General features: G+C 36.9%; 1 protein-coding gene and 1 non-coding gene across 3 annotated transcripts in view; both read right to left on the bottom strand.

The window, feature by feature from the left end:
• Window positions 1-24,165, bottom strand: part of TNIP3 (TNFAIP3 interacting protein 3) — a 109,901-nt gene that overhangs the window by 48,404 nt on the left and 37,332 nt on the right. For both annotated transcript variants that reach the window (XM_037727506.1, XM_037727507.1), the window contains exon 3: window positions 11,304-11,424. In XM_037727506.1, coding sequence (XP_037583434.1) covers window positions 11,304-11,424 — 121 coding nt within the window. The remainder of the gene's footprint in view (window positions 1-11,303; window positions 11,425-24,165) is intronic.
• Window positions 22,134-22,240, bottom strand: LOC119466843. Its single transcript, XR_005195333.1, has one exon. It is a non-coding gene; the product is annotated as a U6 spliceosomal RNA (small nuclear RNA).

The raw sequence follows: 24,165 nt of genomic DNA on the forward strand, positions 1-24,165 counted from the left end.
AAAAAAAAAAAAAAAAAAAGCAGGAGTTGCAATCTTAGTCTCTGATAAAACAGACTTTAAACCAATAAAGATCAAAAGAGACAAATAAGGGCATTACATAATGATAAAGTGATCAATGCAACAAGAAGAGCAAACTATCCTAAATATATATGCACCCAATACAGAAGCACCCAGATTCATAAAGTAAGTTGTTAGAGAACTACAAAGAGACTTAGACTGCCACACAATAATGGCGGGAGCCTTTAACACCCCATTGTCAATATTAGTATGTTTAGGACTTGAACTCACCTCTGGACCAAGCGGGCCTAGGAGCCATCTACAGAACTCTCCACCACAAATCAACAGAATATACATTCTTCTTAGCACCACATCACACTTATTCTAAAATTGACCACATAATCGGAAGTAAAACACTCCTAAGCAAATGCAAAAGGATGGAAATCGTAACAAAGTCTCTCATACCACAGAGCAATCAAATTAGAACTCAGGATTAAAAAACTCGTTAAAAACTGTACAACGACATAGAAACTGAACAACCTACTTCTGAATGACTCTGGATAAATAATGAAATGGAGGCAGAAATAAAGAAGTTCTTTGAAACCAATGAGAACAAAGACAAAATGTACCGTAATCTCTGGGACACACTTAAAGCAGAGTCTACAAGGAAATTCATAGCACTAAATGCCCACAAGAAAAAGCAAGAAAGATCTAAGATTGACACCCTAACAGCACAATTAAAAGAACTAGAGAAGCAAGAGTAAAGAAATTCAAAAGCTAGCATAAGACGAGAAATAATTAAGAGCAGAGCAGAACTGAAGGAGATAGAGACACAAAAAAACCATCAAAAAAATCAATGAATCCAGGAGATGTTTTTTTTTTATTTTTGAAAAGATCAATAAAATAGATTGACTGCCAGCCAGACTGATAAAGAAGAAAAGAGAGAAGAATTACATATATGAAATAAAAAATGATAAAGGGGATATCACCACTGATTCCACAGAAATACAAACTACCATCAGAGAATACTATAAACATCTCTATGCAAATAAACTAGAAAAACTAAAAGAAATAGATAAATTCCTGGACACATACACCCTCCCAAGTAAAAACCAGGAAGAAGTTGAGTCCCTGAATAGACCAATAACAAGTTCTGAAATTGAGGCAGTAATTAATAGTCTACCCGCCACAAAAGTCCAACACCAGATGGATTCACAGTCAAATTCTACCAGAGGTACAAAGAGGAGCTGGTACTTTCCCCCTGAATTTATTCCAAAAAATAGAGAAAGAGGGAATTCTCCCTAATTCATTTTATGAGGCCAGCATCATCCTAATACCAAAAACAGGCAGAGACACAACTAAAAAAGAACATTTCAGGCCAATATCCCTGATGAACATTGATGCAAAAATCCTCAATAAAATACTGGCAAACTGAATCCAGCAACACACCAAAAAGCTTATCCACCACAATCAAGTCAGCTTCATCCCTGGGATGCAAGGGTGGTTCAACATATGCAAACCAATAAACGTAATCCATTACATAAACAGAACCAATTACAAAAACCACATGATTATCTCAATAGATGTAGGTAAGGCTTTTGACAAAATTCAACACCTCTTCATGCTAAAAACTCTCAATTAGACTAAGCATGGATGAAATGTATCTCCAAATTATACTATTTATGACAAACCCACAGCCAATAGCCTACTAAATGAGCAAAACCTGGAAGCAGTCCCTTTGAAAACTGGCACGAGACAAGGATGCCCTCTCCCACCACTCCTATTCAACATAGTATTGGAAATTCTGGCCAGGGCAATCAGGCAAGAGAAAGAAATAAAGCATATTCAAATAGGAAAATAGGAAGTCAAATTGTCTCTGTTTGCAGATGACATGATTGTATATTTAGAAAACCCAATCGTTTCAGATCAAAATCTCCTTAAGCTGATAAGCAACTTCAGCAAAGTCTCAGGATACAAAATCAATGCGCAAAACACACAGACATTTCTATACACCAGTAATAGACAAACAGAGAGCCAAACCTTGAGTGAATACCCATTAACAATTGCTACAAAGAGAATTAAATACCTAGGAATACCACTTATAAGGTACATGCAGGACCTCTTCAAGGAAAATTACAAAACACTGCTCAAGGAAATAAGAGGACACATACAAAAGGAAAAACATTCCATGCTCATGGACAGGAAGAATAGATTATGAAAAATGGCCATATTGCCGAAAGTAATTTATAGATTCGACGTTATCCCCATCAAGCTACCATTGACTTTCTTCACAGAATTAGAAAAAAATACTTTAAATTTCATATGGAACCAAAACATAGCCTGCATAGCCAAGACAATCCTAAGAAAAAAACGACAAAGCTGGAGTCATCACGCTACCTGACTTCAAACTGTGCTACATGGCTACAGTAACCAAAACATCATGGTACTAGTACCAAACCAGATATATAGATGAATGGACAGAACAGAGGCCTCAGAAATAACACCACGCATCTACAACCATCTGATCTTTGACAAACCTGACAAAAACAAGCAATGGGGAAAGGAAAGGATTCCCTATTTAATAAACGGTGTTGGGAAAACTGGCTAGTCATATTCAGAAAACTGAAACTGGACTTCCTCCTGATACCTTACACAAAAAATTAATTCAAGATAGATTAAAGACTTAAATTTAAGACTTAAATGTAAGACCTAAAACCATGAAAACCCTAGAAGAAAACCTAGGTGATACCATTCAGGACATAGGCATGGGCAAAGACTTCATGACTAAAACACCAAAAGTAATAGCAACAAAAGCCAAAACAGACAAATGGAGTATAATTAAACTGAAGATCTTCTGTACAGCAAAAGAGACTATCATCAGAGTGAACAGGCAACCAACAGAACGGGAGAAAATTTTTGCAGTCTATCCATCCGACAAAGGGCTAATATCCAGAATCTACAAAGAACTTAAACAAATTTACGAGATAAAAACAAACAACCCTATCAAAAAGTGGACAAAGGATATGAACAGAAACTTTTCAAAAGAAGACATTTATGCAGCCAACAAATATGAAAGAAAGCTCATCATCACTGATCATTAGAGAAATGCAAATCAAAACCACAATGAGATACTAACTGACATCAGTTATTACGGTGATCATAAAAATGTCAGGAAAAAACAGATGCTGGATAGGATGTGGAGAAATAGAAATGCTTTTACATTGTTGGTAGGAGTGTAAATTAGTTCAACCATTGTGGAAGACAGCGTGGTGATTCCTCAAGAATCTAGAACCAGAAATGCCATTTGACTCAGTAATGCAATTACTGAGTAGATAGCCAGAGTTATAAATCATTCTACTATAGACACATGCACATGTATGTTTATTGAGGCACTATTTACAATAGCAAAGACTTGGAACCAACCCAAACACCCATCAATGATAGGCTGGATAAAGAAAATGTGGCACATATACACCATGGAATACTATGCAGCCATAAAAAGGATGAATTCATGTCCTTTACAGGGACATGGATGAACTGGAAACCATCATTCTCAGCAAACTAACACAAGAACAGAAAACTGAACACCACATGTTCTCACTCATAAGTGGGAGTTGAACAATAAGAACACACGGACATGGGGAGGGGAACACACTGGGGTCTGTCAGGGGGTGGGGGTGCTAGATGAGGGACAGCATTAGGAGAAATACCTAATGTAGATGACAGGTTGATGGATGCAGCAAACCACCATGGCACGTATATACCTATGTAACAAACCTGCACATTCTGCACATGTACCCCAGAATTTTAAGTATAACAAAAGTTTTTGTTACATTTCATCTAGAAGGTGGACACAGGAATGATGTGAACATTCTTCAGCAAAAGCGTACAGTGTCCATTTTGCTAGTACTGTTCCCATGTCCATTCAAAAATACTTTCCATCAAACTAGAAATAAGAAGGCTTATTTGAGAAAGAAGGCTTATTGATACATTAGATTCCAAAATCCAGCTTGGGTTGAGATGTCCCGAGGAGACATCCATATCCTGTCACAAAGCTAAACAGATCAATAACATAATGTACACATTTGCTAAACAACTCTTATAAACAGGTCATTCATGGTATCTCTCAAGCCCAATATTTTGCTTGCTTAACATTGTCATGAGTTTACACATTTCTTAATGCACAGGCTTATGCTGTTCTTCTTCTTACATTAAAAGGAATACCTATTCAAAACGTCTTCAAATTTACTTGCTGAAGTCATGCAAGTCTGGAAAAAGACAAAGGTGGAGTGATAATTCCAAAAATAAGCATAATACCTTTGGCTTTAAGTGTCCATTCAGCAGAAACCTTGAGACCTCAAGTTCCTTTTCTTCTCTTTGCATGGTTCTAGGAAGGCTTATATTCTTTTAATCAATATTTATAATTTCCACACAGATGCCACTTTTCCCTTCAAGTCTTGGTGGCTTCCTCCACCAAGCCCCCCGTGTTGTTGTTTGCTCCCCTGCCCACCCTGGTGACCCAAACTGGAGCTGCCAAGACTGTTGTGTTCACTGAGGCAAAGAGAATCCTTCTCTACCTACTTCCTATATCTTACAAAAGACAATCTGCGTCTTTCAATTTTCTGTAACTCCCTCTTTTGTGGAATTCTCTCAGTGATAGAACAGATGATGTCTGAGTAAATAGAAAGCATCCAACTCAAAGTGTGTCTTATTTACCAACAAGAATGGAGCCTCAGTTTATATTCCCATTGCACCACTTCTTCTGTCCTGTCCAACAGGTGGGTGGCTTTCAAAAGTTAGGGAAAGCTTTTCTCTCCCTTAATTTTTATGAGTTTTAATTATTTTGTCTTAGGGTCCAATTTTAGTTTACAGACCAGTGTCTCTGTTTTCCTGGGTTGCCTGGTAGTGCGCTTTATTAGGAAACAGAGTTCAAGGTGATCATATGCACAAGATCTCCTTATCTGGATTGTATACCTGATATTCACATACAGTGGAATCCTTTAAAAATCCCTGTAGTGAATGGAAGGAGAAATACGTCATAAATTAACTATGGAACCAAATTAACTCTATGTTGATATGTTGGGAAATATAATCTGGCCTATTTATCCACTAATCTGTTTAATTTGAAGTGTTTATAATATTTTCAGAATTAGAAGACTAAACATTAATGCCCACACTTCACAGACAATAGAAAGATACATGGTTCATTTAAATGACTTCACCCACATTGCCAGTAATGAGCTTCAAATGCCATAAGGTGCAGCAGCTGAACTGGCAGACTCCTCACTGCCTGAGAACTTGCAGGCAGAGCTTTTCAGCCAGCTGTCCAAAGGTTTCTCAATGAAAGCTAAACAGATTTTCACACAACAATGCAACATTTTTTTTTTCCAGCAGAAAAAATACAACAAAATATTCCACAGCTACAACCTTTGAAGTTAGATAATGAGATTCAAAGGGAAAGTTAGTAATTGTATGAGAAAACGATTAAAGAAAATTTTGAGGCTCAAGTTCATCCTACTAGCATTGTGATGATGATGATGGTCATGATAGTGTTGTGCTGGTTTAGCACTTTACATATACAGAGTGCACTTTTACTTTTTATGATTATCACATCCCATTGTACAGATGAGAAAACAAGATTTTGATAAAAAATAACAAACAGCTTTGAAAAAAGGGAAATAAGAAAAGGAAAACTAGATTATTTTTTCTGAACAGTGTGGTTACAGAAAACGTGTCAATTTATGGTATTTTGCAAGAAGTTTTTCCTTCATAATCTTTTGAAGTGTCGTAGTACATATCAATCTCATAACCAACCAAAGCAATTTCTGGAGGCTTTTTACCTTGGGAGGAGTGTCCAGGTCTAGAAATTGTCTCTACCCACTGAGAGTTCCTCCCTTAAGTCATTAAAAGCCCATTTGTAATTCTGTCTCTAAGTTAAAGTCAAAAGCAATAAAATCCAAAGACAGGATGGGACTTTTAGATAAATTCAATTCTGGCAAGTCTGCTTAAAATTTGGCACTTTTCCCTTTCACTCCCAGGTTTTCATCCTTGTTTCTAAGCATTACTGGAACTGTATTTGTTTATCCAAGAAATACATTTCAAGCAGCCAATAGGGTGCTTTTTCTGTATTTGAAGATATACAACTGCAGGTTCATACATTATTTTCACAATTTTCACATAATACTTGGACTACAACTTGGTTATATATAACTTTAACATTCATTTTGGAATCTTAATGCCATTCTCACTTAGGCAATTATTTTTCCTTTGCCTGCACGTCTTTAAATGACCTTCGATCACTAACTTTCTACTTCTTCAACTCTCCCAGAATATAAAAGCCTACTTTCATGCTCATGGACTTCCTCATGTTCATCAATAGCAATTTTCTGTTTCCTCAAAGCATGAGTCAGTCTGTTCATTTCTCTTATGGTAATTCTTCTTCCTTACATATTCTTGGCAATAGTAGTTGATCAGAAAGGGAACTTGACATATGTCTCAGGCTTGTTCATTAAATCATATCTCTTTCATTCAGTCGCACCCTTCACATCCCACAAAGTCATAAAGAAACTAATTTCCTGCTCCTGGAAAGGGAATCTACCTTATCGTCCTTAGGCTAACTTCATTCAGTGTGAAAACGAGAGAAGCCTTCTATAGTCCCTATGATTGGCTCCCTCTTGTCTTAACTAAATTGAAATTTTCTTACATTTTTTTCTTTTCTATCAATATCACAGCAAAAATGTGAAGATCTTTGTTTTGTTCTGAATATAAGGTTTATTTTTGCAGAGTGCTATTGTGTAAATAGCAGCTCAGCAGAGATTCCGCCTGGAAATGAAGCCATGTTTACTAAAAGAATCAGATATTTGAAATACCTGCAGAGGACAATTGAGGAGGTTATGCCAGTGGTCTATTGTGATGAAGATGGGAGACTCCTGGGGGCTATTCTGGAAGAATTTATCCTGGTTAAGAATCAAGTCACAGTGGATTGATCCAAGTGTGGTGCTTCAAGCTCAAAGAGCAGTTAGTCTGATGACAGTATTGTTCCGGACACCAACCAGAGCTCTGGCCTAGTTTTCAAATAACTCTGATATGAGGAAGGGAAAATTAAATCTAGGAAGTACAGGGCAATTGTTTTCATTAGACAGATTTGAGTTTAGGTCCAGAATCTAAATCTCATTAGCTGTACGATCATGAGAAAATTGTTTAGCCTCATTGAACTCCAGTTTCTCCATCTGTAGAGGGTTGAAGATGAAATGGGCTAATGAATGGAAGTACTGTGCAAAATGCTGGCCGAGAGTAGGCACTCGATAGACAGCAGCTAAAACTCAAACAATGACAAACTGAAAGGACTGTGACCCTCTGGCAGACACTGGACATGCAAGCTAAAGTTGGAAAAGAAGTCTCTCCACCTCGGTTGCAAGAGCAATAGCGTTTAGTTGCATTTGCATTCTTGAAGACATATTCCACACTGAGCACACTTGACACAGTGAGTGGTAACCAGCGGTGCTCCTGAGAGTGGTACAGCAAACTTTGAGAAGCAAGGACAGTTTGAGCATCTGAAAACTTTTGGCAGTCAATAACTTCACGACACCAAGATGGGCAAGACCAAATGGTAGCTTCCATACAAGAACTGAGAGATTAAGCTTATGAGTATACATTCGATATTCCCCTGCAGACTCTGAGAACTATTTGTAGAGGAATTATAAGGTAAATTGATTGTATATTCAGTGTTAGCAGGTCTCATGAAACCAAACAAGTTGTTTACTACTGGTGATTTCTAGAAAACTCTATGTTGTGATACTTTAGACCTTCATGGAACACTTTACACCCCATCCTCAAAAAATCCATGAATCTCTCATAATCCATATGAAAGAAAACACATAAATATGTACGTGATTACAAAAGCAAAATGATAAAGTCTATAAATGACATACAAGAAAAATAAAGATGTACGACAAAGCAGGGAGGGGACTGAGTAACACTATGTGGGACTAGAGAGGATGAAAAGTTTTCAAAACAAGAAAGTTTGAATTGGCATAAAAAGGCAGCTCATCAAATGGGCAAGGAAGCAAGCATTTACAGAAAGAGTAAACAGCATGTGAAATGATAGCACAGGAAACTTCATGGTTTGTCAAAGGCTTACGGGTAGCTAGAACACAGGTGCACTTTGGAAAGTAGCAGAATATATAGAAGACACTAAAATACTGTAAGCAAAATATGCACAAACTTGGCTTTCTATCTTGATACAAGTTTGTGAATTTAGGCAACGTTAAAATTTCTATGAGTTTTAATTTTCTCATTTGGAAAATGTGGATAAAGACAGCCATATTTAAGTGTTGTTGTAGGCATCAAACAAAATAAAACATTTACCCCAATACATGTTTATCCCAACAAGTATTATATCCTTCTTCTAATGTTCAGTTCTAAATGTGACAGAAGCTATATCTTGAAGGACTGTATAGATGATGCAAAGGCATTTGAATTCAATGATGTATGTAAAGAGATGTACTTTTAAGTTTTAAGCACTTTTAGGTTTTAAGTACCTTAGTAAGATCTATGTTGATAGAATGAAGAAAAAGGAAAAAAGCCCAGCGATGTAATAAAAGCAGATTAAACAAGACCCTTAGGGAAGGTCCAGAGTGAAGGAAAGATGGCAGTACTCTGTGAATGGTGCCACCTGAGTCGCGCAGCATGGTGGCCCTGAGGGATTCCCTCAAATTTGGATGACTGTGCATCTAATGATTCATTCACCAGTATAGAAAGTGTGTGTGTGGTGGTGGTGGGGAGAGATGACAAGCAGATACAGCAGGAAATATATTGAATTCACTCAGGAAATATTGAGAGGAAAGAGAGTACATGTAGAAAAACACTCCATGTTTAATAAGTACATGTGTTTGGAGTCATCGTCATATATTTTGTAGTTTAATGAGCCTAGGACAGATTCCTGAGAAACACTAATATAGCACAAGCAGGTGATATAAGGGAAGCCAGTGAAGGTGAGTAAGAAGGAGAAACCAGAGGAAAAAAGTGGGGAGGGGTGGTGAGGATGTCCAGAGATTCATATTATAGATGTCAATGGAGTAAGGCATTTTAAGAAAATTGAATGACTAAATAGCATCAGGTGCAAATGAGAAGACAAGAGAAAAGTAAAATGCAAAATGACCATTGGATTTAACCATTTAGAGGTTATTAATGGTGTGATAGGAGTGGGAAAGTTTTGGATGCTGTGATCAATGAGCTTGGCTATGATGTGTAAGAGTGAGTTCAAACACTACCCATAAAAGAAGATGGGGTCTCATATATGTTTGCAGTGAAGGAGAATTGTACATATTTTAAGCTGGTGAGAGGTGATGGAGATATTGAAGACGTAGAAACCCCCACACTATTAAATGATTGGTCTTATCATACAGTGGTGGTTTTCACACTCAACTCGGTCCTCACTGCTACTGTGCAATTTATTTTAGTTTCACTTATCGTTTCTGTCTCCCTGCCTTCTAACAGTCATTTCTTATCTTCCCCAATTTCCTTAAGCCTTGGGTCTCACCCCCTACCCTCTCAGTCTCTATAGGTGTCTTTACCTCATACTTCATGAAGAAAATAGAAAACATCAGCTAAGAATCTGCTGACCTTTGCCTGGAAGTGTGAAGTGTAGGAGAATGAGCACATTTCCTCAATGAAGTCATAGGAGAATCAGTATCTTAGAGAGAGAGAGACAAAAGTTTCAGTGAAGTCCCAGAAGGAGGCAGAACCTGTATCTAAAAGGATGGTAATAAGGATGTAGAATAGGTTTTTATCATGTAAGGAAGGACCAAGAAGACAAATGAACAGAATTGCAAGGAAGGTCAGTCATGATCAAATGGGTCTTAGAGGATGGTAATGAGAAGATATGAAGATGAGGGTATGAGAGGAAATTAAGACTATGAAATTTATTTCTGGGGTTAGACAAGAATGTGGCTAGAAAAAGCACACATTTTCATGAAGGAATAAATTTCTAGTGGGTGTCAGAGGTGTATATGTGAGGGCTTGGAGTTGGGATGAGAAAAGAAGAAGAAAATGGAAGAAAGAGGCCTTCTTTGACCTCTTAACCATTAGTAAACATTCATCTGTAACTCTGAAATAAAGAAAACCTGTTCAGGAAGAAGTAAGTTTTTAAACAGGAAAAAGTGCCTAAATACAGAAAGCACACAACACCATTCATGACATGAATGAAAGAAAGAGGTGCAGGAGTATCCACAGCATATTAAGTGAAAAGAGGTAAGTTAACAAGACAGATGTGTGTATACATGTGTGTGGGTAAAACACAGAGATATTCCAAATGCTGAGAGATGCTCTGTATAGGTGGTGAGCCTACTGGTGGTTTCAAAGCCAGATCCATGTTTAGTGAGGCCTGAGGCCTATACAATTCTGGGATTTCCTTTAAAACAAAAAAGAAACAAATTTATGTATGCAAATTAGTTAAAAAAGTAAATATTTGTTTAAGGGAGCCCAAGCTCCATTACCTATACAGTGAATCTGTCTCTGGATGATTTTTATTGTTTTCTGTGTTTATCCATATACATTTTCTACACTGAGAATGAACCTCTTTAGAAAAAAGAACTAATGTTATTTTTAAGCAGAAGTATAAATTACTTTTTAAAATGCCAACCATTTTCTCAAATGCACTCATGAGATATATATATATAAAATAATCATGAAAGAGAGTTTTTAATCGAGAGGACTACGGAGTTTGAGGGCATGTTGTCATAGGATGCATGTCTAGAAAGTCATCTGTAAAATTCCTAGCTTGAGCTTACCCTTGATTTGCTTATATAAAGCACCATAGACAAATATCCTGAAACAAGTGGAAGTTCAAAGTCAAACAACTCCTTTAATCAGTGAAACCTTGTTTTTTCTTACAAAAATACAAAATAAAACAAAAACAACTACAAAAAATCATTGACATGGTTTATGCTGATTTTGGTAACCCAATTTAAACGGGTTTACTCAAAACAGGTTATTTCTTCCCAGAAAAGAGTTGCCCCTGCAATAAACATTCTTTCTAGTAGCATGAGCTCCTCACCTTCTTGTAGTCACAGCTGCCTGGACACTTTAAACTGGAAAGTGCCAGCAAATTCTTCTGCTGAAGAATTTCTTTAGTAATAGGAAGTGACTGTGTGAGAGAAGTTTTACACTGCTTCACTTTATCCTCTCAGCTGACAAGGAAGTACATGACTGACTGTAAATGACTTGGGGACTGTCCCTGCAAATTCTTCTTAGTGAATAAGCTGTTGAAGGGTAATTGAGATAAGGAGAAAAAAGGTCTTTCTTACCTTTGGAGAACATGGATTTCTGTGAGTTGGCATGGCCTCTGGGGTGACCCCTTTTGGGTGAGGAGAAGCATTTCTCTCAATCAGATCCTGGATTTTTTTGTCCAGCTCTATGCTTTCACATCTGCCCAGAAACACATGGGAAAGTCACATTATACAAAGGTAATTAAAAATTATTCAGGCGTAGAGTGAGTTTATGGATGACATGGAGGTGTTATTTGTGTATGATACTTCTCTAAGATCTCCCAAACTCCAATCTCATTATGTTTTCATTAGTCCATGCCGTGAGGGCACTCTGAAAGAGCATCAGAGTTTAATTTTCACTTACAAAGGAAGATAGGGAAAAGTTTAGGAATTTTCACAGTCTGAGAACAATGGCAAGAATTTTGAACACTCACAGTGAGCCAGGTTTTTTCACGCATTTTCTTGTTCAATGTGTACAGCAAAATATTAAGGTAGTTACTGTCCCCTGCATTTGACAGGCAGGCAAACTTGTGTTTAGGAAGTTAACTAACTTACTAACTTAAGTGAAGTCAAACTGTGAAGCATTGGCAGGGCCAAGATCAAACTCAGATCTGTAGAATTCTATAGCCTCTCTCAACCACTTTTGTTGATGGTCTTCAATTAACCTGAAAACAAATCCCTAAGAAGCTACTTGCCACCAAATGGAAATAATATATTACAGCCGAAGAGTTTTTGGAAGCTCCCTTAAGGAGAATATAGTCCAACTGCTTCCCAGAGGGAGTTGCTCACAGTCACATGACCATTAGCTGATAACACCAAGATTTAAACCAAAGCTTCCTACAGAAATCAAATTTTTATTTTTCCTTTATACCATGGGTCCCCAACCCCCATTACCAGTCTGGGGCCTGTTAGGAACTGGGCCACACAGCAGGAGGTGAGAGGCAGGCAAGTGAGCAAAGTTTCATTTGTATTTACAGCCCCTCCCCATCGCTCACATTACCGCCTGAGCACTACCTCCTGTCAAATTAGCGGTGGCTTTAGTTTCTCACAGGAGCACAAACCCTGTTGTGAACTGCACATGCGAGGGCTCTAGGCTGTGTGAACCTTACTGTGAACTGTGCTTGTGAGGGATCTAGGCTGCATGCTCCTTATGAGAATCTAATGCCTGATGATCTGTCACTATCTCCCATCACCCCCAGATGGGACCCTCTAGTTGCAGGAAAACAAGCTCAGGGCTCCCACTGATTCTACATTATGGCGAGTTGTATAATTATTTCATTATATATTACAATGTAATAATACTAATATGGTGCACAATAAATGTAATGTGCTTGAAACTATCCTATCCCTGCCCCAGTCCATAGAAAAACTATCTTTCATGAAACCAGTGCCTGGTACCAAAAAGACTGGAGACAACTGCTTTATACCATGTTGGTATGATGGAGAAATTTTCTCTTAAAAACATAATTCACAAGAAAAAAATGCATCAATTGTGTGATTTTTTTCTTACATTGTATATACATAGCCTGCCTCATCATATCTCACCCCACCTGAAAATAACCCCTTGGAGGAGTTCTTGCAAGAGTACTTCTCAATGTTGTCTCCAAATAAAATAAATACATAGATGAAAGGCCTAATCAAATGCCTTGTACGGCAGAGGTTGCTAGGGTTGTCTGCTCAATCCACCACTTCGTTGAGGGTGGCTTGCAGGAGGAGGTTCTGACAGCCATGTTTCTGTTGATATGACTTGAACTTGCCTTTTGATTACAACTGACTGGACTAAGAGTAAACAACTGATCCCAGTTTGACCAGTGGGATTCTATTCTGTTTGAGGAGGGAGCTTAGAATGAAGCATATGGGTAGAGAAATGCAGAGTTAAGAGACAGAGAGAGCCCTGACAATTTTCTAGTTCAGAATCAGCCCCTTCTAAGGCCTGACTACCTTCTAACCTTTGGATTCTGTGAACCACTTCATGTCATTATAATGAATTCTCTCTCATTATTTTTTAAAGCTAGCTTTGCTTGGTTTCTGTTATCTATAATCGAAAATCCCTATATATGTACCTTGACTTCCATATTTTTTTTTTTACTGTTCTAAGTGCTTTATCCATATTAACTCTTTTAATTTTCACAACAACCTCATGACACAGGATTTATTCTTGTTCTTTTACAGCTGAGGAACTGAAGCACAGATTAGTTAAAAGGTTAAGATGATAATTAATATTGAGGGTGTGCTTAAAGACAAGACTGCCTCTTCTTAAAGTCTGAAGGGCACTCAGCAGGCACAAAATTCAGCTCTGATCCCCCCACCACCTTCTCCTTTCCCTTGGGTTCCTCCTACACGGGTAGATCCTTGCTGCACAGCCTCTAAGGCTTTGGTCTAAGCATAGGGTTAACCTTTGGTTCCTGATGCCTGTTGTCATAGTTGAGATTAAAAAAAAAAGACACTACATATAGAGTAAGAACAGGACACACTTCCTCTGCATTGAGCTCTACACCTTGAGAGGTACTGCTTTAGCAACAGGGTTCTGAGGCAACTTCATAGACACCTCCTGCTTCCCAGCACCAGCCTGCCCTCCATGGGAGGCGCCATCTTCCTAAGTCTTCCCTTTTCTTTCTAATTGCATTTTAGGTTTTGGGGTACATGTGAAGAACATGCAAGATTGTTGCATAGGTACACACGTGGCAGTGTGATTTGCTGCCTTCCTCCCCATCACCTATATCTGACTTTCATATTTTTATTTTATTTTTTTATTTTATCTTATATTTTTTTGAGATGGAGTTTGGCTCTTGTTGCCCAGGCTGAAGTGCAATGGTGCAATCTTGGCTCACTGTAACCTCTGTCCTCGCCCCCACCCCCCAACTATGCCCGGCTAATTTTTTGTATTTTTAGTAGAGATGGGTTTTGCCATGTTGGCCAGGCTGGTCTCGAGCTCTAGACCTCGGGTGATCCTCCCACCTTGGCCTCCCAAAGTGCTGGGATTATAGGTGTGAGCCACCATGTCCAGCTGACTTTCATATTTATATTATTTCTTTCAGGCTGTGAAATGTCTTTACATCATGTGCTATTCATTTATGATCCTATTGTAAAATATGGGCTACTGGGTCTACGGTAAATCCTTCACAGTGCAAAAGGTTGCATATGCGTAACATTGAGTTTGGACCTATCTTCAGGGTTTCCCACAAACCTGTGAGGAGGAAAGTCACACAATTTGTTTAGTAACTGCCTTAAATCCTTCAGGTTAATAGGATCCCCAAGTAGTAACAGAATTGGACTAGTCTAAATGTTAAGCTCCTGAAGCAGCTTTTGGATCTATTCTGAATCAGACTTGCCTGCCAGGATGTCACAGGACTTTCTGGTACCACATCCCTTTGTAACAAACAAGTTACTGAGCCACTTTAATCCCAGACAGGATCATTTGGAGATAAAACCTGTTATGATCTCCAAGTCCTCAGATGATCTCATTTTCTTTCTTTGTAATCTGACCTTCCACCGTCTTCCTTTCTGCTCTTTCTCTTCCAGATACGTTTGCCTCATCAAACTTTATGGAACATGCCAAGCAGTTCCCACTCCAGGCCTTGGCATTTGCGCTTCCTCTGAAAAACTTACTTCATTCAGTGCTGGCTCAAATATCATTTTATCACGAAAGCCTCCGCTGACTAGCCCAACTGAACTAGCTTTCTCAGCCCCATCACTATTCTCCCTTAATTCCGTTTTATTTTCTTCTTTGAATTTTTTTATTATTTTGATTTCTTATTTGTTTACTGTTTTCCTCCCTTGCCCCATATGTGTCCTAGGAAAGAAGAAAGACCTTCGTGTGAGTTTATTCACTGCTCTGTCTCAGCACATAGTAGGACGTCAATAAGAATTTGTTATGAATAAATGTGACTCCAGGATGAGATTTATCTCAAAATACCTAGTTATTAACTAAAATCTAACTAATAAATTACATGCTTATCTGAAATATATGTAAATAGCCTCAAACTCATGGGACTGATAAAATAGAAACACAAATCAGTAAGCAAGGAAACACTAGCAGCAGCTTCAGAATGGACACTCAAGCTCAGCTGGTATTGCCTTCAGGGCTGCTTTGTTCTTTTTTACTTGTATTATATGTGTTTTTCAATATTAAACAACAACTGAGTATCCACTATTGCAAGGCACTAACTTTTCACAGAAAAAAATCACATGCAGTGATGACTTTCAAATTGTTTCAATTTCAGTGGCGAGCACTTTAGAAGCCAGCAGTTACTGTTCCCTTTTCGTTTGGACAGAGTGGTGAAGGTTCAGCCTCAGAGCTGGGACCCTGTGTCCTCTCACGTGAGCCTGGTTCAGCACACGCCTGTCAAGACCACAATCAAAGAGGGATGGGCCCTCATGAGGATATTGGATTTCTGAGCTTGGTGCACAGGGAGACTCAGTGTGGTGACTACAACTTCACTGACTTTGGCCACTACAGGAAGAGAAGTGGCATCAAAGAAAAAGATAACCATATGGTGGTGACCAGACATGGGGGATTTTGATCACACCTATGGAGAGAGTGGGTGCCAGTGTTGACCACTGTGGGAGGGGTAGGTTTTGAGCACTCAGAAATCCAGCTAGGAACTGAAAGGACACAGGAGGAGTGGAGCTCCAGGGATTATAGCACAGTAAGGACTTGCACTCACTGTCTTTTCTCATTGCCAATATTACAGACGTTGTCACTATTATGAACATGCCTCAGAACTTACATACGAAGCCTCTGAAAGAAGCATTGTGATACAGTAGAATAAACACACTTTTAGAGTTGAACGTTAACAGTGGGACCTAGTATATGTCTTTTAGCTTCTGTGAACCTTATTGGTCTGCTTTGTAAACAGGAGAAAAAAATGTAACACTGTGAGGCTGTCAGTAGGATTAGTGATGCCATATGTACAATGCTCAGCGCAGTGCCAGGCACGCCATAGATGCTCAGTGATTGACACTATCGTTATTATTCTCAGAGTCTGGAATAGTTACCAAACGTTCTAACAAACGAGTTTGGAAAGTAGGAGTCATAAATTTAGTATACCACCATAAAGAAAAGAAAAGCACAAAAAAAGTTCATTGGGTTCAAAATATACTCAAAAAGTTTGGTCACACTTTAAATAAAAGAGAATTATGTCACCTACTTGGGTTTTACAGCATTATTAGGAAACCTTTTATCCTTTAATTAATATAAGAATTTATACATGAAAATATTTTGTATTCTCTTTTGAATTAGTGAAATTCATTGTTTCATAAATTTCAATTTGACCTAGATTTGTTTCACAGAAGAAAGTACTTATCAAATTTCATTTTTTTCCTATAAAGCTCAACATTCTGAGAATTGAAAGGCAGAATTAATTAAAGTTGAAAAATCCTCCTTTTCTATTTAGATCACTTACTAATTGCATCCAACGGTGCTGTGCTCTTAATATAACACTATGACCTGAGGTTTGCATTAGGGCAAAAAAAACAAACGAACAAACAAAAAAACACCCTACCAATCTTTTAAACGTCAATAGAACAGATCCTACATAATCCTTGCATTAGTTCTGTGGGTACATAGTTGTCCCCACCTTGGGATCTGTTCCCAGAATCTGCTCAACTGATGGAGAGTTATGGCTCCAGTGGTCTTTGCTCTGGACCCTACCTCTTAATCACCCATATTTTTCAGATGGGAAGCTTGAGCGTCAGTGAGGTTAGGCACCTTCTCCCAGGTCAATTGACACATGGAGAGCAGGGTAAGAATTCGTGCTGAAGCCAGTGACTTTTTACTCTACATCTGGGATCCTAGTGACCAAAGCATTGTTAATACAGCAGGACTATGGGGGACTGTGTTATTTCCAAAGAATGTGTTTTAAGTTTTCCATTTTGACAGGCATTTCTGCTGTTGTGCTAAAGAAAACAACTATAGGTTCCTCCAACTGAAATATAACTGATTTGTAAAGTCAGATGTTCAAAGAGGCTTGGGAGATAAGATATAGGGATCAGGTCTCCCTTTTATATTTTTGACCAGGGTCAATGAATGGAATTCAATGAAATTAAATACAAAATAATATGTGTGCTATGTGTTTATCATCTCTTCCTGAAGATAGGGTCTCTAGCAAGTTCTGGACCTCTCAAAAGCTTAAAAAGGCCCTGATCCAACTTTAGCTACTTTCAAAAGTGACTGCTTTTTTGGTCTAAGAGTATACTTTTATTATGGTTTCTTTCTTTTTTTTCTTAACCATGCAGGAACTGTAAAAATTCAGAAATGACTCTGAACCAAATACTATTACTAAAATCTTGATTTAAGGGGGCATTTTTACTAAATTATAAATGAACAGAGAATTATGAAGGCAATATTATTAGGCTAAGAGTTTGAGTTGAGGGTGACAGAAATAAATGAAATTCAGTAAATACCTGTTGGGTCTTGGCTTCTTCATAGCTTATTTTAAATTTACGTGGAAAGAAATCTCCTTCCTTGCTATCCTCCTGCTCTATACTCACAAGAATAAATCAATATAGAAATTAAATAGAAATGATATTAATATGAATTAGATTTTATCAGTAGGATAGCAGGTTTCACCAATTTGACAATAAAACTTAAAAAAAAATTTCCCCTAAGTTACATATTATTATGAGCTGTTTTTCCCAGACTAACATTGGGAAATAACAATTTGCCCCATAATTTCCATGAGCAACAAGAGAGGACACAGAAAGAGATCAATGATTTTTAGGTATATTTGGAACCCTCATATTTTTGTTACTTGTTCAAAGGTCTTCAGTACAAAAGTCTCCAAAAAATTACCTAAAGGATGCAATATGTTTTTGAATATCATTGTTTAATGAGCTAATCGAATGTTTGTTTATTTACATTTTACTAGTTGATTAGAGCCTAAATACTGTTAACTTGTAGAATCCTGTCTAGTAGAGAAGATAATCTAAAAGGTTATATATGGTTTATTGCCTTGTATGGCAGTTCTGTATCTAATCATGTTATTCTAACATTTCTCTACTAAATTGCCTATAAATACTCAGCTCCTCAAATGCTCCTGGAATGAGCTGTCTTATATTTCAGGATATCTCATTAATTAATGCATTGAATAAAACCTTGCACATTGGTTCATTTTATGTTTGCATGAGCATCATGTTTTAAATTTTTTGTAAATTATACATTAACACCCCTGGATATCATACTTTAAGACCATGGAATTTCGAGTTCACACTAATGATGCCTGGTGAGCATGCAACCCCAAATCACCAGACTTCGTTTTCATGGTTACATGGTACGGTTGCCTCATTAATATTGTTAAGTAATATAAATTCTAGAGGAAAATAATTACATTCAATAGAAAAACAGATAACCGCAGTCTTAGAAATAACTTGAAAATTGTTTAATTGGCCTCTAGCATTTAGATAACAAAGAAACGAGGCTCAGTGGGGCTAAGTGATAGACAGCAAAGCCAGGACAAGAATTTAGGACGTTAGCATTCCTTCTTCCCCTACACACTCACCCACCTCAAATGCCACATTTCTTCCTAGTCCATGGCCAAGGTCACATTTTCTGCTTTGATCTATGTCATAAACCATTATTTTCCGGAAAGACCCTGGAGAACAAAGCTCATTTTCAAATATGAGACAAGGAAGAATTGATAGTAGATTATTCTATAACGGAAATGCTTCCAGATATTCAAACATCAGGAATCTGGGTGACCCAGAATGAGAAGTGTTGTGTAAAAGATGCTAATCAAGCAGCAATTTTTAGGTTTTACTTTTTGTTATTATGATTAGTACTGTAAGTATGCTCTTGGTGATTCTGGGAAGAAACAAGTAACCCATCAATTACCTTGCATTTGTGTGTTTTAGGTGACTGAGCTCAGGTGTCTTAATTATTTTAGTAATTGGACATATTAACAGTTGTGTCTTAAAAGCATAGTAGAAGAGAAAGGGTTTGCTCAGAGAATTTCGAAAGTAGCATTGTCCTCGGACAAGAAGGAACATTTCTAAAGTTTTACCCAAGGCTATGTGGTTTAAAAATGTAAATAGATGTCGAAGAATTGTATTTGCATGTCTGAAATGAAAGCCCAGAGAATGGGGTGGGGGGATGTTTCTTATAAACCTGGGCTCCATTATTGCCCTCAGTCTGCATTCTTGGCTGGCTCCCTATTTATTTCCTCTCTGCTTTTGTGATGTGCCAGGTCACCGTACTGATGCCGCAAACCTGATCCAAACCTCTTGCAGCCATGCCCAGGAGGACTGTGCAGGCAGAGGAGCCAGTTTGGAGCAGAGATATAGTGCGGCTGAGGTGCTGGCTAGCCCCGTGAGAGGTAAGGAGTGAAAAGAGTTCTGTTGAAACCACATCCTCCTACAGGCATTCTGCTGACATAGATTTGGCCTTCTTCTTGGGACTGCTCTGCATGAGTGACACAATCTCATTCACAAAACAGAGTGACAAGTTAAAACAGAATATAGAGCTTTTGAAAACACAATGTTTTAACAGAAGATATTCTGATACATGCATATCTTGGCCTTTTTGCCCGGCATGTTTACTTGCATTTTACATCCTTTGGATTATAAACCCCAAGAAGGCAGAGATGGGTTTGACCTGCTAATCATTTTATTTTTCAGAGCCTCACAGTGATTACTAAGTATCTGACAAGAGAGTAAATTAGCAAGAACAACTAGATCTGAAGTCAACAAATACAAGGTAATACTGAAAGAGGAGAAGCTCCCATTGAAAAGTCCTGTGCTAGCTGGTCCCCTGTCTTCTTCAGATGCACTCTGTCTACATTATCCATATTATGCCTTTCCTTCTCAGCCTCAGTAAATCCACCTCTGGGAAAAAGGGCTGACAAAGGCTTAACAGCTGAGTGGCGTAACAGGGACACACCTGTCTGCTACAGACCATAGAATGTCCATGTCAGTGAGCAGGGCTCTGGAGGTATCCTGGAGTTCAGAAGTGTTGAGCTCAATACTTTCCTAACAAACTCTCAGAGAGTCTCTTAATAAAAGCTCAAAAAAAAAAAATGATGCCACCTTAGATTTCATGGGTGGTGTAAGCCTGGAAGACCAAGTTATGCTAAGATATGATCTATCCAGGGACACAGGACACTAGTAGAGAAAAAGGACAAATCTAAGAAGAGGGTCAAACACCGTTACTCTCACTGCCATTTACTCTGAAGTTGAAGATGACACAAAATTTACTCTGTGACAGGGACACAGAAAGAACATAGCTTAATAGCATTATGGGTCAGCAGAGGGAAGGCTCCTTTTGTTGTCGTTGTCGTTATTTTAGTAGGGCATGCTATCATTAAGGTTATTTTTTATTTATTTGAAATTCTATTTTCTTGAAGAAGCAGAGACTCTAAAGAGTGTACAATCAAAGATTTAGAGACTAGAAAACATAGCTGCTAACCAACTTTATGAACAAGGCTGAGCCCTTATATTTAGGTGAAGAAAAACTTGGCACTTGCTCTCACATTTGTTTCACCTGTTAATACATGCACAGAAAAATTATATATTTTATTGTTAATGTTCTTAGAAATAGGCGTTTCAACAAGAACATTTAAATGATGTATTTTACAGTTGTGTCTATGTTGGAAAAATGAAGTAGAGTGTAAAGTTATGTCTGATACATTCACCTCATGTAACCACATCCTGTGTCAACTATAGTTGTCCTTTAACTTATCAAAATGTTTCTCTCAAATCTCTACCTGAATGTTTAGACAGTTCCAAGATGTGACATTCTCTAGGAAGATGAGAAGACTAAATTTTGATTCATGTCTAATAATTTTCCATAGTTCTCACTGTTATTTGTTAACTATGTATTTAAGTAAAGATTATTATCACATAACAAAACACTACTATCTTATAATTATTCTCTTAACTCAAACCAATATCGTTAAGGCGGAGTTTCATTGGGACAAATATTTGAAAGGACATTTTTCTTTAAGACACAGAAATTGATAAAAATAATTTTATTCAAATTCCTTGAAATTATAGTAAAGATGGTGAGAAAAACATGATTTTTATGACTATATCTGACATAATAAGTTATTTAGACACCATATACTTATGAGCTGTCTAAAAATTTGGTAATAGAAATACATTAACTTTCTATGTAATCATTAAATAACATTTATTTGAAACAGCAGTTTAAATGTGAATTTTTTTCACATCTGCATTGGAATTTCCTTTGTCTTTTGAGTTTGTGTGCATATTATACAAAGAAGATGCCAAGCCAAGTGAAGACTGACCGCTAAAACAGTTTGCCAACCTCAATCTACGCCTGACCTGTCTGTGGATGTTAAGAAATAATGGAATAAATTATTGAATACATTCTTTCTGTGTGAAATATTTGGGATATGTCATAACAGCTTACTGAGGGTCACAAACTGTCATAAGACAGAATTAATGTCCATTCTCATCTCTGATGGCACGTTCCCAATTCTTTTGTGTAACTAATAAAGCACAAGCCAATTTTTGTCAGATCCTTTGCATTAGTTTTGTTTAGTTTTGTTAGAGATGGTACAAAATATGCTGAAACAAATAATGATCAGCTGTTATTCTGTGTAGGGTAATTCTACGTATTTGACGAGAACTGCTTCTGAAAAGCTTCTATGGAGCTTTAAAAGGTTCATCTGCTATTGGAAAGATTGCATTAATTTAATGATGCCTCTAGAGGGCACTCTGCACTCAGCTGAGGTCGAAAATAGTTTCTGAGGTTACCTGCACTTTTCTCCAAGGTTTTCATTTTGAATTTAGGAGAGCGGGTATGAGTGTAGACAATGTGTGGTGTACATGTGAGTAATAATTATAGCTCATTTCTTTTGTTTCATTTATGTTAAAACTTTTAATAAAAATTATTTCTTTTATTTTATTTTTAAAAATATGTAACACTTCACAAATTTGCATTACATCATTGCACGTAGGCCATACTAATCTCCTCTGTATTTTTCCACTTTTAGTATATGTGCTGCTGAAGTGAGCACAGTTATTTCTTCCTTAATAAAGTTGGTTTTTAAGTTGCAATCATTGTTGGATATGCTCTGTAGAAGCTTTTCAGAAACAAGTTTTCATTACCTATGTAGAATTACCCTATACATAATAACAACCAATTATGATTTGATTCAGAATGTTTTGTGCCATCTCTAACAAAACGAATGTAAGGAATCTGACAAAAAGTGTTTTCTGCCTTATCAGCTATACAAAAGTGTTGGGACATGCTATCAGAAGTGAGAAGAGACATTACGCTGTCATATGTAAGTTGATTTTTATAAAAAATTACAATAATTCATATTCATTCCCTTCCTTTGTGATCTTCATATGGATATGAAATTGATGATCTTGAAATTTCTTTTTGTGCTAGAAATTAAGAAGAATTCAAAGAATTGATCAAATATGGTATACTTTCAATATTAAAATATGTAATAAGAATACATTATAATTCATCAAATAAAGTAGGAATTATTAATCTATACTGATAAAAATGTTAAAATAAACATAAATGGCTTTTCTTTATATTAGAATGCCTACTGATAAGTGTAGAGAACATTATGCATTAGAAAATCGTTACTTGACAACTATCATAGTGATAATCTCAGTAAGAAGTATCAATAGATGCTAAGACTAGTGGCTGACAATTTGATAAGAAATGGGATCTTTACATAATTTCATACTCCCACCACCAAGTGCATAGTGAATAATAGGGGAAATATAAGAGAATAATGTTACATTGGAGAATCTTGGCAGACACCACCTTAATCAAATGATCAAGGTTAAAATCACCTGTAATGAGAAAAATCCAAACTATGATTGCATGATAAAATGGATTTAAATAAAGCTTCACATCTGTGATATTCTTGCTAAAAATATAAAACCTGAATCTAATTACAAAGAAACCTTAGCTAAAAGAAAATTGAGAGACATTCTACAGAATATTAAGTCTATAATGTTTTAGAGTATCAGGTCATGAAAGTTAAATGAAGACTGAGAAACTGACGAAGATTGTAAGAGTCAGTTATTTATGAAATTATGAAAACTAAATGTAATGTAAGATCCTGGATTGGAGCCTTTTTTATGCAAAGGATATTAATAGGATAATCAGCAAAACCTGGATGGGGTTTGAGGATTAGATGTAGTACTGTATCAATGTTCATTTTCTGATTTTGATGATTATCTTGTGATATTATTGGAGAATGTCCTTGTTTTTAGGATATGCATACTAAATCATCCAGTGGTACCTTTTTTAATTTTATTTTTTTTCTTGCTTACAGAACAAACTTTAAAATTCTAGTGGTAACTTATTTCCAAATGGCTGAGAAAAAACCATTTTTGTGCACTTCTTAAAATTTTTTGGTAAGTTTGAAATTATTTTATAAGTGCAAAAAAGCAATTAAAATATTAAACCCAAAAAATGAGATCTGATTTGATACTTAAAATTATCTCTTGCTCAATGTAGGAATCATTTTATAAAAGTGAAATTAGCATTTGATTATGTAGCAGGAACTAAGATGCAGACCAATAAATCTTTCCTGGGGTTTATGAAATTAGTGCAAACCAAAGTGACTAAGATAATTTAGTTTTTGTTTTGTTTTTCTAAAAGGATGTGGAGAAAGAACATTTGTGTGCATCAAATTACTGTGATGGTGTGTTCTAGCCCAAGGATTCTAGAAAATGAAATGAAATACTCCCACTATAATATTTAAAGTTCACATAGTAAAAAACACAAACAAACAAAACCCTAAACCTTGAATGTCTTCACCTTTGCTTTGTTTAATTGCTGGCATTTCACCTCCCTGCGGACTTCTCAGAATAAGCAAATAGGCTCTGTGGGAATCCTCAGATTATAGAAGCCTGCCTTGGGAAATGTGAGTCAGTGCTGACATCCATGAACAATAGGAAAAAAAAAAAAAAA

The sequence above is a fragment of the Cebus imitator genome, unplaced genomic scaffold, assembly GCF_001604975.1.
Source record: "Cebus imitator isolate Cc_AM_T3 unplaced genomic scaffold, Cebus_imitator-1.0 Scaffold233, whole genome shotgun sequence".
NCBI lineage: Eukaryota > Metazoa > Chordata > Mammalia > Primates > Cebidae > Cebus > Cebus imitator.